At 43.5% G+C, this 13734-nt stretch overlaps 2 protein-coding genes and 1 long non-coding RNA gene across 5 annotated transcripts; 2 read left to right on the top strand and 1 right to left on the bottom strand.

Moving 5' to 3' along the window:
* On the top strand, positions 622 to 1736 carry LOC110437213 (uncharacterized mitochondrial protein AtMg00810-like). Its single transcript, XM_021465574.1, has 2 exons — positions 622 to 1551; positions 1644 to 1736. Exons 1-2 carry the CDS (start codon positions 622 to 624, stop codon positions 1734 to 1736), a joined length of 1023 nt encoding a protein of 340 aa, XP_021321249.1.
* Positions 5386 to 6394, top strand: LOC110437339 (paired amphipathic helix protein Sin3-like 6). The gene is made up of 3 exons (XM_021465760.1): positions 5386 to 5482; positions 5667 to 5789; positions 6005 to 6394. Exons 1-3 carry the CDS (start codon positions 5406 to 5408, stop codon positions 6138 to 6140), a joined length of 336 nt encoding a protein of 111 aa, XP_021321435.1. The 5' UTR covers positions 5386 to 5405; the 3' UTR covers positions 6141 to 6394.
* Positions 10509 to 13335, bottom strand: LOC110436742. Of its 3 annotated transcripts, XR_002454565.1 has the most exons (6): positions 12968 to 13334; positions 12473 to 12835; positions 11924 to 12008; positions 11150 to 11212; positions 10918 to 11036; positions 10509 to 10834 (listed from the first exon to the last, which is right to left on the bottom strand). It is a non-coding gene; the product is annotated as an uncharacterized LOC110436742 (long non-coding RNA). The 3 variants fall into 3 exon arrangements; XR_002454564.1 differs by having other exon boundaries at positions 11924 to 12835; positions 12968 to 13335; XR_002454566.1 differs by lacking the exon at positions 10918 to 11036 and having other exon boundaries at positions 11924 to 12835; positions 12968 to 13335.

Here is a 13734-nt window from a genome sequence, read left to right as displayed (position 1 = left end):
AGCATCAGCACTAGCGACTTTGGCTCACCATCAACACCATTAAACCAGGGCATTGGGTCTGCAGCAGGCTCTAATCAGATTGGGTCAAACTCTGTAGGTAGTTCAAGCTCAGAAGAGGGTCCAATGAGATACAGAACCGACTGACTTGTTTGACAATACTGATGAGATACATGACTATGAGTACAGTGGCTTGTGCCTACTAGCAGCTGATGAACCAGCTATTGTTGATGAAGCTCTAGAAGAAGATTGCTGGAAAGATGCCATGAATGCTGAACTGCAGTCCATCAATGAGAACAACACTTGGAGACTGACAAAACTACCAAAAGGTCAACATGCTTCAAGTGGGTGTTTAAAGTTAAAAGAGATGCAGCTGGGAATATTGTGAAGCATAAAGCTAGACTTGTGGCAAAAGGCTATGCCCATAAACAGGGGGTGGACTTTGATGAAGTGTTTGCACCTGTGGCTAGATTAGAGACAGTGAGATTGTTACTTGCTCTAGCAGCTAATGGTGGATGGTAAGTCCATCACATGGATATAAAATCAGCATTTCTCAATGGAGATCTGTTGGAGGAGGTGTATGTTCATCAACCACCAGGGTTTCAAGACCCAAAGAATGCAGGGATGGTGTTGAAGTTGAACAAGGCTCTATATGGGTTAAAGCAGGCTCCAAGGGCATGGAATGCAAAACTTGATTATGAGTTGTGCAGACTTGGTTTCAGAAGATGTGAAGATGAGCATGCTGTGTACAGAAGAAGGAAGGGTGACTCTTTCCTCATAGCTGGTGTGTATGTGGATGACTTAATCATTTGCGGGCCTGACAAAACCAAAATTATCAATTTCAAGCAACAGATGATGAAGCTTTTCAGTATGAGCGACTTGGGCCTACTGAGTTACTACCTTGGTATTGAAGTGCAACAGAAAAATGGTGAAATCACTATATGCCAAAGTGCTTATGCAACCAAGATAGTTCATCAGTGTGGTCTGTCGAGATGCAATCCAACTAACACACCAATGGAACTGCGTGTAAGGCTTGTTTCAGGAACTGCAGACAAAGTGCTTGATGGAACCAGGTACAGGAGTGTGATAGGAAGCTTGAGGTACTTGGTTAACACAAAACCAGACATTGCTTTTGTAGTAGGGCTGGTAAGCAGGTTCATGGAGTCACCAAATAGTGAGCATTGGGCTGTGGTCAAGAGAATTGTCAGATATGTGTCAGGGACAATTGACTATGGCTGCAAATTCACCAAAGAGGTCGAAGGTGGTCTGAACTTATTGGGATACAGAGACAGTGACCATGGTGGTGATCTGATCAAGAGAAGGAGCACAAATGGCTTGACTTTCTTCCTTGGTAGAAATTTGGTGACATGGTCTTCACAGAAGCAAAAGGTTGTCACATTGTCAACCTGTGAAGCCGAGTATGTAGCTGCTTGTGGGGGTGCTTGTCAGGGAGTTTGGCTCAACAGGCTGATTGCTGATTTGATGGGAAGAGAGGTGCAGAAGTTCAGGCTTCTTGTGGATAACAAATCGGCCATTGAGTTAAGCAAGAACCTGGTTTTTCATGAAAGAAGCAAACATATTGACACTCATTCCGTTACATCAGGGAATGTGTTAGCGATGGTCAGGTGGATGTTTATTATGTGCAGAGAACCAAGAACCAACTTGCTGACATACTGACAAAGGCACTGCCCAGGATCAGGTTTGTGGAGCTGCAACAGAGACTTGGCATCATAAGTTAGATCAGGATTAAGGGGGTGATTTGTTAGCATATTTACATTTTCGTTTTCCCATTGTTGCAATCCTGATCGTGTACTGCATTAGCATGTTTGGATTAGACGCGTAGAACCACGTGCCTGGGCGGAGATGTGCCCAGTCCGGGACGTGGCCACGTGAGTTGGTGTGCATGGTCACCACCACTGCATGGTCATCGTGCATGTCGCTCGGCATGGCGGAAGAACCAGATCGAGCAACGATCATGTGGTGGCGGGGGACGTGCTCCAAGACCATGTATCTGCATTGTATAAAGGCTGAAAAGCCTTTTGCTTAACAGATGTTTGTTTTGTATGCTGAAAGTTATGAATTCTCATTCGTTTCTCATATTTTGCTGGCATAAAATGTTCCATCTAGCTAATGTATATTTTTTATTATGTTGGCCATTTTGCCAAAAGAATGTTGATCTGAGATAATATATTTTCTTATGGACACCTCTTCGGATTTCAAAAATAAAAGCATGAAGATAGATAAACTTGATATATTAAATTTATGAGTAATAGCCTCATAACATAACTTTTTTCCCTTGGGGCCACTCAAACATTTTTCAATTCTATCCTCAGTTACTTTTTTCAATTTCATTGTTAATTTTCCTTAAATGCATTGGTATACTAAAGCAACAAAAGTTGGATGAACCAACCTTAAGAGCTGTGACTATTGTACTTCACTTGATATTCTTCCTCTTTTGTTATATTCAGGATGATTGCCAACATATCTACCACTATGTTCAACAAAATGGGTGAAAGTGGATCTCTGTATCTACTGTGGCAAGATATACTGAAATGGGAGAGATACCATGAGAGAAATTTTATGTATGCAAATTTTTAGCGGTATAATGAATGTTGAGGAGCAAATGCAAATGCTCTGGCAGGATTGCTAATACTGAACTGTTTAGGAATGTGGAATTAGGAATTTTTATACGGGTTGAAGTCATATTCTTATGGTGGTTATTAGGGCTCTCCTAAATAACTTCCATGATTAGTTTACACTACTATTGGACAACTTGTGGAGGGAAGCTGGTCGTCCATTAAATTATTTATTATGTCAAGACACAAGCAAAAATTTCGGCCACTAGTTCCAAAAGATAATCATTGGTGAAACTAACAAAATATATGTTAATTTTAGAGCACTTTCAAATCTAGACTTTCCCCATAGGCGATCAAGAAGATTGACAAAATTCAAAGGTTATTCATATGGAGAGCAAGGAAATTAAGAGGGGCACTGTCTTGTAGGATCATGACTTGCCGCACCCCTGATCTGGGTGGCCTTGGCATATCGGACTTCTAAAAGATGGGTTGGGCTCTCCGGACCCTTTGTCGACCTTCCATATACATGTTCATTAATGTGTACAGTCTTTCTTCTCCATGGCAGTTTGTAACCAGATGAAACTTCTTTTTGGTACTGCCCACACTTGCGAAAAGAGTGTTCACATGCAATCTTATAGGAACAAACACAAGTAGGTAACATATGGTAAACACATATCCAATCTGTTAGTAACAAACATAAGAAGCAGGTGACTAGACGAAAAAATCTATTTTGAAGATATCACAATTTGGGAATATGATTCCTTTGTGTTGTGTATATATGACTTTGCTGGTATAGAAACAATTAGTCTCATAATTTTAGGGTTGGGACATAGGGATCCAATGCACATAACTTGCTTGGCCCTATGTGGACACCAAAGCATTTAATTGGAAAATCTCGAGATTCATGGTTAAATACATCAACAAACTTTAACTTTATATTCCAAACTATATTCGTCTCAATTGTCATGAAAATTTCACTATTAGAGAAAATTGTCTTGAGGCTAAAGGCATCTCATAATGATACATTAATTTTAGATTCTACCCATTTCTATACTATTTTGTGTACACAAAAGATCATATCATCCGCATATTGTTCTTTGATGCTTTAATAATCAGAACATCACCAACAAAATTGTCTTCACTAACATCACCGGCATTGAGGTTGAAGTTGTCTGCTCCCGCAGCATCTTGAGCAGTAGCACTCGTCACTACTCGATGACCAACATGACCTGTGCCATGCCTTCCTTGGCCAGCAGGCCCCGGGGACATAGATCTACCAGTCCTCCACCGCCGGTGGCACACGATGCCAAGGATCTGCCACACCCACCACCGAGAGGGCAACGACATGGCGCGCCCTCCATCATGGCTGCCCTTGGCGCATCCTCCTCCACCATTGCAAGGCATGCATAAGCCGAGGGTTTGACTGCCACCTTCTTTGCTGCTGCGGGCATGAAGGGGAGGGAGGCCCATGCTTTCGACACTGCCTCCATTTCCTGCCCTGGCCTGCAGGAAGCCCTCATACGCCATGAGTGAGATGGGGAAGTCTTCTGCCTGTGAGTTCAGGTTGAGTGCCTCCGATCCATGCCGCTCGAACCCAGAAAGGAGTCTCCTGCCATGGAGAAGATGTCGTAGTGGATGGCAAGGGAGAATGGATCCATCTGGGAGAAGAAATCCCTGGTGCCATCACCACCGTAGCTATCCATCTGCACCATGCGGACCTGGATCTGGCAGTGGGGAGGGTTGAACTGGAACTTGTGGTGGCGAGCTGTGCTTGAGCATAGAGAGGAAGGGAGCTAACGGGAGTGGTGGTGGTGGGTGTGGGTAAGGGGATAGGGTTTAGGAGCAGCGGGCATGGTTGGACGAGAGCGGCGGGGGTGGGTGGGTACGCGTGGTGGTGTGACACGCCTTTTACCCACTCCAAAGGCACTTTTAGCCCTATTTAACTCACCTTGGAGGGGCTAATGGACTAATGAGGGCTAAAAATTAGCCCTCCCCTTTTAGCCCACCTGTTTGCTTCCACAAAGTCTAAAAGTAGGTTAAAAGTGAAGCACTAATTTTTAGGCCAGTGGAACCAAATAGGCTCTGAATTAAATCAAATAAATAATTAAATGCTAGATATGATAAAGAATTAGACCCACATGGGAAATTCATTGTATAGACAACTAAGATGGGTGGCTATTGCGTGTAATGGTTCGAGGAATAAGCGGCTCTTAATAAGTATATCTTTCTATTAGTTGTACTAATATATAATATGCCAACTAATTTGTTATTTAGATTAGATAGAAAATATAGCTTATGATTTGCACTATCATATATCATTATTAAATACTTGGAAATAAGGCAGTTTATGTTATAGCTGAGCATACAACTTGTTGTATAGTCACCGGGAGGTAACTATTTTTATTGGATTTAGTTAGGCCTGGAGCAACCTATTTCAATTTAATGAAATATATCCTAGGGCTATATTAATGCTAGGTATAATAAATGATTAACCTCACATGAAAAACTATTGACTGTATAATGACTCAGCTAAGATAGGTGGCTATTGCCTGTAAAGTGCTTGTCAGTTGTTTGTACTATTATATAATATGCCACCTAACTTTACTTCTCACATAAAAAATGTAGCTTGCAATTTACAATATGTTTTTTTTGTCATTATTAAATACAAACAAATATGCCAGTGCGTTACAACCAGACATACAACTTGTTGCTTAGTCACCATGACGTGTCACATAGAGCGTGACTGTGCGCGTGAGACCTTCGTCGCTTTTCCCACTGTCCTTCTTAAGATCCGGCGCGTTGTAGGCGGCTATGCGCGAAACCACCGAGGACATGGGTTTCAGGGGCAAGCTGAAGCTCTCCAGGAAGGAGCAGCACGGTGTGTCCATGAAGTTCCGAGTCCGTGATCCGTGAGTAGTTTCTCCTTCACCTTCCTCCCTGCATCTATCATCCAGCCTCCATGGCTTTTGCATTGGTCGACGTCTTAGTTTATATTATCCGCCGCGAGTGAATCGGGATCATATGTTTCTGGTTCAAAAAGAAATCTCTCCCCCTTGTATCTGTCTGTTTTCTTCCCACCATCGCACGATATAGGAGGCCAGCGCAGACAATCCAAGATGGACTCCGCTTCGTGAAGAACATGAAGCACGGGCTCGCCGGCCAGCCAGACAAGTACGATGAGGTCGTCGCCACCATGCGCCAGTTCATGTCCGGGAGGTCAGTGACGATCCATCCATATATTCACCAGTTTCACGCGTAGATCTCGGGGTGAGCAGCAGATCGATGTTCAGCTGCTGCTATTGCATGCAGTGCAGCATGCAGTGGCTTCGTTCCTTGTATCTGCTAGTTGTGTGGTGGACTAGCTAGGGTTTCGTTTCTTGCATCGTCAGGCTGATTCTTTAATTTGTTCGTGTTGTTTGTGTATTGCGCAGCATTTGTACTGCTGATGTGGTTGAGCGTGTGAAGGTGCTTCTAGAAGGTCACCCTGATCTCCTCCGTCACTTCAACGAGTTCCTGCCATGGGGGTACATAAGGGCTCATGGACCACTCGGAAGGCTCAGCGTCTGATCCAGCCAGGGCAGTGAAGCATGGATACCTAGCTATATATGCCAAAGCCTAGCTGTTGCTTTCCTTTGCATGCATGAATGAGATATGAATATCTCTAAGCTGCAGTGGTTGGCCCTACATCACTGCTACTCTGCATTATATTGGCAGTACGCGTCCTATGAAGAATATATAATGCTAAATATCAGACCGTATCTGTCTTGCATTATATCGTGTCTGTGTTTGATAATGGTGAAGTCAACTGACAGCATTCTCTATATTAGGTATATTTTCATATTCTGAGCTGCCTGGGCGTTTTGAGATCCATGTGCAGGAAATAGATCCAGTTTGTTTGAAATGCTTGACGACAATACTAAGGCCTTGTTTAGTTCACCCTGAAAACAAAAAAGTTTTCAAGATTCCCCGTCACATCGAATCTTGTAGCACATGCATGAAACATTAAATATAGACGAAAACAAAAACTAATTATACAGTTTAGTTGCAAATCACAAGACAAATCTTTTGATTCTAGTTAGTCCATGATTGAATAATATTGTCACAAACAAACGAAATTGCTACAGTACCGAAAACTTTTTACTTTTCGGAACTAAACAAGGCCTAACTGTGAATGCCTTTAATTTGTGGTACTGGACATGTAACATGGTTGGCGCCCAAGCTGGGGCGAACGGGAAGAGCCAAATGCGGTAAACGTGCCTGTGGATATGATTCAGCTGTCGGCAGCGGAACCATCTGCCGTTACTGTTAGGTCATGGAGAGGGTCTAAGTTCTGGGTTCTCGATGGTGAGAACAGTGATAGGAGTGAAGATGAAGCTGATGACCAGATGGATGGAGATCATATGGAACGTGAGTGGGGATCTGATAGGAAACTGGTTAGGGATGCAGCTCGGGCCGGCGTCTCGGTGGATGAAATTATCAGAGCTGAGTCTCTGTTAAGGGAGAATTTCCGGTCTCCTCAGTTTGCGTCAATGGATAGAGGGGCAGGGCATATTAGTCACCGCCGGCCATTGGCTTCAAAAATCGCAGAGGCAGTGGCTGACATACACTTCAAAGGTACCGGGAAGCCATGGAAGGGTCCGCTGCCTAAGTCACACCCCCCACATAGCAGGCAACTGGGACATATAATGGTAAAAGATCTAAGGCATTCCAATTCAAATGGGACAGCCAAATCTTTGAGCGATTTGTGTTCCCAGGTGAGCCGCCATATTGATTTTGATTCAGAAAAAAGAGAAAGTGGGCAATTAAGTTCTGGTTCGGCGCGCGGCACGTTTTGGTCGCGACTTCCAAGGGGTGTTGGGCTGGAAAGGATCGATCCTGACATGGAAGTAAAAGTGGGATCTCACCCGACATTTAAGGCAACACGGGGGTTACGAGGCCTGTTTATGGCTCGGGGGATGCCGAGGCGTCTGAGGGAGGGAAAAGAGGTTTTGAGGGCCGCGGCTTGCGCTCGACAGGGGTTTCCATCTCGTCCCCAAAGTCTTTCTTACTCGGAGGCTATGGGTAGAGGGAGTAAAGTTGAGCGGAGGGCTGAGCCGCTGAAGATGGTGGTCGGGAACCAGGGCGGTCGTTGAAGAGAGGATAGGGAGTCTGGCCCGGCAGGATCCTATCGCTGAGACCAGGGGGTGCTAAGTGGGGCGCGCGGCTGGGGCGGAAGAGATGACTGGGCACGAAGAGGTAGTGTAAATCGTGACTTTTTCAGGGGTACACGACCTGGAAGACATGGCGGATTCGGGAGGGGACGTGAAGGCCAGATCCCACACCCTGGGGCAGGAAGAGGAGGACAGCTAAATCCTGTGCCGAGCAGGTGGGTTTGGTAGGAGGACAGGTGAGGTGCTGCGTCGCAAGTAAAAGGCAGTAGCGACAGGGCAGGAGAATTTTCTCAGTCAGTCCTGGGCGCTGGTGCTGGGGCTGGCTTGGTCACGGGGCCCGAGCTGGGCAGTGATCCGGATGCAGCTAAGGAACACAGTGGGTGTCAGGAGGGGGGTGGGGGAGGCAGCAAGGATGGGAGGCCGGTGCTCCAGGTGTTCAAAGAAGGGTCACCTTGCTGCAAGCTGCTCGGCTGTGGTGTATTGTGTGATATGCAACTCACATGATCATATGAATCACAAGTGCCATTTGCTCAAGGCACCAAGGCCAGTGGCACACGCAGCAGGCTATGCTATGATGGGACTGGGGTTTTACCACATCCCCCATCCACCGCTTCCTAGGTTGAAGGACTCGAAGAAGGCTCAGGTGTCAGTGGAGGGAGGGATCCTATCAAGTGAGCAGTTGATTGCACAGCTAAAGAGGGTGGTGCCGGTCAAATGGAACTGGGAGCTAAAGGATCTAGGAGAAGGAAAATTCCTTACTCAATTTCCTTCCAAGGCTGAGTTGCAGCGATCAATTGCGTATGGAGGGGCGGATGCTAGGGGAGAAGGTATACCTCAGGGTATTAGGCTAAAGTTTGAAGAATGGCAGGACAAAGAAAAGGGCTTTTTGTTGCCAAAGGTCTGGGTGAGGGTGACAGGCATTGAGGAACCGTTGCGGGAATTCCTCATTTTGTGGGTAGTAGGGTCTCTGTTAGGTTCGACGCAATCGGTTGACATGGAGACTACTAGGAAGAATGAATTTGGCCGGGTTCTAGTGGCTGTGTTGGATCCTAAGCTGATACCTAGAACACTTGATGTAGTCATCGGGGATCATTACTTTGATCTGGTGTTCGAGGTAGAGAAGAAGGGTTTTGATGAGAGTGGAGAAGAGGTGGATATTTTTTGGGAAGGCGGTGAAGGGGAAGGAGATGGCGAAGGAAAGGGAGAAGAAAAGGAATCAGGGGCGGACCCTGATACTTTTTTGGCTGATGGTCAAATGGAGGAAAGGGAAAACAAACGTTTGAAAGGGAATGGTTCTGAATCTGAGAAGGGAGGACCAACTGATAGGGGTCATGTTCTCAGTGAGGAGTTCCAGGATTTTCTGCGTTGGAAGGCAGACCAGGTTTTTGACAAAGTGGTGGAAGATGTGTTGGAAGAGACTGCTACTAATGTGATGCTGGAGGAGGACGTGCCTGCCAATGGAGTAGCTGAAACTGCAGGAGGGTTCCAAGGGATTGAAGGTGGAGAGATTGAGAGGGAGGTGGAGGAAAATCCAGAAGTGGAGCAGAGGGGGCTGTTCTCGGGGCTCGGTAATGAGAACCATGGGTTACTGGGAGGGGAGCCAGTGTGGGGAACAGAACTAGAGGGATCAAAGAGCTGTAGGTCAGAGACTCGAGATGAACTTGTTGATCAGGCAAAGCTCATGGAGGCCGCGCTTATCCCTGAGGTGCTGAAGTCACCACCTAGGGCAAGTCCGAGATTGGCTGGGATTGGGACTGAGCACACCTTGCTGTGGGCGGAACGCAGGGTGCAGTCAAGGAACCTGGAGGATAGTGCAGGTAACCCATCGACTGATCTTTCATGCTCTTCTTCTCTAGCAAATGCAATTGATAACCTGCGGGCTTTGGGTCTAGGGATAAGTAATAATAGCGTAAATTCTTTTGAGTTGAATGTTCAGAATCTTTTAGCTAGGGATTTAGTGAAAGATAGAACCCTCTCTGAGTTTGAGGAGGGAGAGGTTGATTTGTCAGATAATGAATCAGTAAGTTCAGAGATTTTTGAGAAAAAAGCATTAGATTACCTGTGCGGGGAATTAATGGAGGAAGTTTTTGACGAAGATAGTTATCATCTAAAGGGTGATCTTAAAGTTGTCCAAAGGAAGCCTGGCGTTAAGTCGTCAAGGAAAAGAGCTTCGAGGAAGTTGAAGGTTAGAATTAACAAAATTGTTACAACATGAAGGGAATTTTCTAGAATAGCAGTGGTCTTCGTGACTTGGCTAAATCTAAATTTCTGTGTAACACTGCTAGAGAGCAGGAGCTAGACTTCATTGCTCTTTTAGAGACGGGGAAAAGGGATTTTACTCAAACAAAGTTGGATAGAATTTGTGGAGGGAGGAATTTTGTGTGGCATTGGACTGACCCACATGGGAGGTCAGGTGGTATGCTGTTATACACTACAAGAATTCTGCTAATCCATGACGAAAAATTTCTGTCACGGATCATAAAAAACTGTCACTATGCAACATTTGTGACGGTTTTAGAGAACGTCACCTATTGAGCGTCAAGGATTAACCTTCGTGACGATTTTCACAAAACCGTCACAGCTTAACAGAATTCGTGACGATCTCAAACCGTCACAATTGAGCCCAAGGCCTAGTTAGCCCAGCCCAAACCCATTACCTGTGATGGTTCTAAACCGTTATAGATGAATTGCCACATCATCTAGACTGCTTATGTGGATCATGACATGGATGCTTATATCACCATCTAGCCCATCTATTTTTGTTGTAAGAAATCCCAAACATTTATTGAATGGTAAAAATAGTGACATTTCTTTATTGCATTTCCAATTATAGATTTACAACCATTTGATCAAATATGTTTATATATATATACACACACACATTGATGTTGAAGCAATCTAAAAACAAGACTAATTCATACAGCCAACAATTGTCTCTCCATGCCGTAAATAAGCAAATAAGCAATGCAGCCGCCTCAGTGGAATGATGCTCCTTCGTCAAGCATTTCTCCAATATTGTTTATCCACCGATTCCCTTCCTGAAAGCATGGATGATCGTTCTGTGCACTTGTCAAAATTTCTCCTGGGCATTATGACTTCCCTTCCTTCCATCTAGCATCACCAAAATACAAAGTCTCAAGTTACATACGTTTTTAACTAACATCACATACAAGTTTTTATCTAGCATCGCATACATGTTCTCTTCCAACATTACATAAGTTACTCCAGCAACACCAAATCAGCCTCTGTTGCTCGTCCAAGATTACCAGCAGGAGTCCTCTCGGTCCCAAATGGCAAGGTGCGTTCTTTTAGACTTAAATATAAAAAATACATAGTGCAGTCACAATTATAGTTCTTGTTCACATGTGCATGCGATCATTTCACAACTAAAAAGCAAAGTTGCAATAAAAATAGTAAAATACTGACCTTATGTGGAAACATTTGTACAACTTACTACCTCCAGCTTAAACACTTCTAAGCTTTATACATCTGCTATATACATAAGAACATATAAGCATTCTTTTTTTCCTGAAAACTACAAGCATTTTGCATATGGTTCATTTGGTTCATCTAATAAAAAAGAAAAATGTATGCTGTTTCACTGAATTTCAGGTTTCAGGTCTTATCTGAGGTTCAAATATAAAAGGTTTTTGGTGTCTGTCCTACAAAGTCTCATTAAACAATAAGTTTCAGGTGCCAGTCCTACACAGTCTATCAGGTTTCAGGTTTCAAAGTCTGGTAGTATTATCCTTCAGGTTTGAGTGAATATATTAACTAAAATTTCTCCATTTCAATTTGCTAAAACAGAAACATGGTGTAGAGAGAAGCTAGCTAGGGTGTGGCACAAATGGTAAAAAATTTACAAAAGGCTAAAAGTTTTCAAAAGGACGAACATCCAACAAAACGAGTGCTTGAACATGTGCTTTAGATATGGCTCAATTAGATATTTAATTCATTAGTAAAATAAATAAGCACTATAGTAGCAGGTTTCTTTTTTATTTATAAATTATTATAGGCACATGCATACAATGATTATGTATCAGTGTATCACAATCACAACCATGTACAAGTCAATGATTCAGGCAAACACAAGTACTAATTAAGCAGGAATAAGTGCAGCAAGCTAAACACTTATGCAGCTCTGTTGTAAATTTGACAGTGAAAAATCATGTATACGCTCATAATGTATAATGCATTCACCTTTGAAATGAAAATTGATCTTTAGATGGAGACAAGCTGCACAAATGGCCTATACAACACCCCTAGCATGTCCATTTTCAGAAATCTGAAAAGCAAGCAAAGAATAGTAGGTCATATCTAGATTTTGAAAAACTGCAGAATACAATAATGGCACACTGGTCATATCTTACTCCACAACCTAATAATATTGTGAGTTTGTCAGATTGCAGTCATAAATTAAGCTTTGGGCAGGTAAAATAGATGACAACTACAATGTTCAAGGGTTATTTCGCAGCTAGAGAACGATTTCATTACTACATATTTGCACATACAATTTACTATGAAGAAAAAATCAGCTCTGCACATCCACGAATGATAATTAATCTAAAAGAAACATAAATTGACTATCAAGTTAAGGTTAATTAATCTGAATGTTTTCTATCTGATTATAGGAAGTATGGAGCTGCAAAACTAAAATCACAAAGGGAATTATTTGCAGCTTTAGATACAAATTTGCCAACTTAAATAATAATTTATCTAGGAAATAGGTTGAGTTCATAAGTAGCTTACAAGCAGGGAAACCTCACTGTTTCCAGGATAATAAAATGGTGAAGTGATTAGCTACAGTTAAACAGATGAATCAGAATATAAAGAAAAACAATACTACGTAAATTGTTGCCTATGTCAAGAAATCAGCATTGGTATTGTAAAGCTCGACAAATACAGCAGGAAAAGAAAACACGATATTTAAGTTTTGACAAGATTAATGAGATGCAACACAAATGAAATTTATCCAAAGAGAAATATTGACTGCAACCAAGAATTACTTCCATCATGTTTATCTAATGCAGTCTGCAACAAAACCTAAAAATTATGCAGAGATAGGCAGTGCATGTAAGTAATCCCCAAGCCTAAGCACATCAGTGCGTAGCCCTGCAATGAAACAAACAGAAAGGAGCAGCTAGCTTGAGACGGAGCAGCGAGTGTGGTGAATATAGATCAAGGTAAGCCGGGCAAAGACAAGGGGCATTAGCCGAATTTGGAATGACCAGGGGCCTGCCTCACCACTATTAAGAGCGTTGAAGCAAGGTCGACGGTGCCACCACTCGAGAGTTGCGCCGCACATACAGGCACTCGCTCTCTCCAAGAGTGGCATCACAGGAAGGGAACAGGGTCGCGCTGCTGCCAGATCCGATCGGAATAGAAGCTCTGCTGCCTGAATCTTTGCACTTGCTGGTGAGAATCGCAACACCCTGGCTCAATCTGTCCCTGGGTGATGGGAAGATAGAGGGCGACGGTGGGATTGGCAAGCTTGCATCGCGTTAGACAGGCACATCGGCGATGGTTAATTTGGGGCCGGCAGAGGCGGCGGCTGTTGGATGCGTGGAGAGGAGGGAGGGAGGGCGGAGGTGGTGTGTTAGGTTTTCTTGGCTCATTATATATGCGAACAGGTATTGGGTCATGGGCTGGATATATCCACAACTCTATATACTGTATTAGTAGTTATGGAGCACTCTTAGTGACATTTTTTGAAACCGTCATAGAGAATCCGTCATGGATTAACAGATTTCTTGTAGTGATTAGGTGTGAATTTGGATGTTTTTGATGTAGGTAGTATAGAGGATGGTGATTTCTTTATCAAGTTTCGCCTTAGAAATATAGGAGTAATAACTTCAAATTGTGTTTAGTGGCAGTTTACGGAGCAGCCCAGCCAGAGTTTAAAGTAAAGTTCCTAACAGAGCTGGTACAAGCCGGTAGGAAAGAGTCATTACCACTGCTGATTGGTGGGGATTTCAATATAATTAGAAACCCCAGTGAGAAAAACAATGACA

The sequence above is a fragment of the Sorghum bicolor genome, chromosome 7 (assembly GCF_000003195.3).
Source record: "Sorghum bicolor cultivar BTx623 chromosome 7, Sorghum_bicolor_NCBIv3, whole genome shotgun sequence".
NCBI lineage: Eukaryota > Viridiplantae > Streptophyta > Magnoliopsida > Poales > Poaceae > Sorghum > Sorghum bicolor.
Note: the sequence above shows the minus strand (reverse complement) of the source record. Positions and strands in the feature narration are given on the sequence as shown.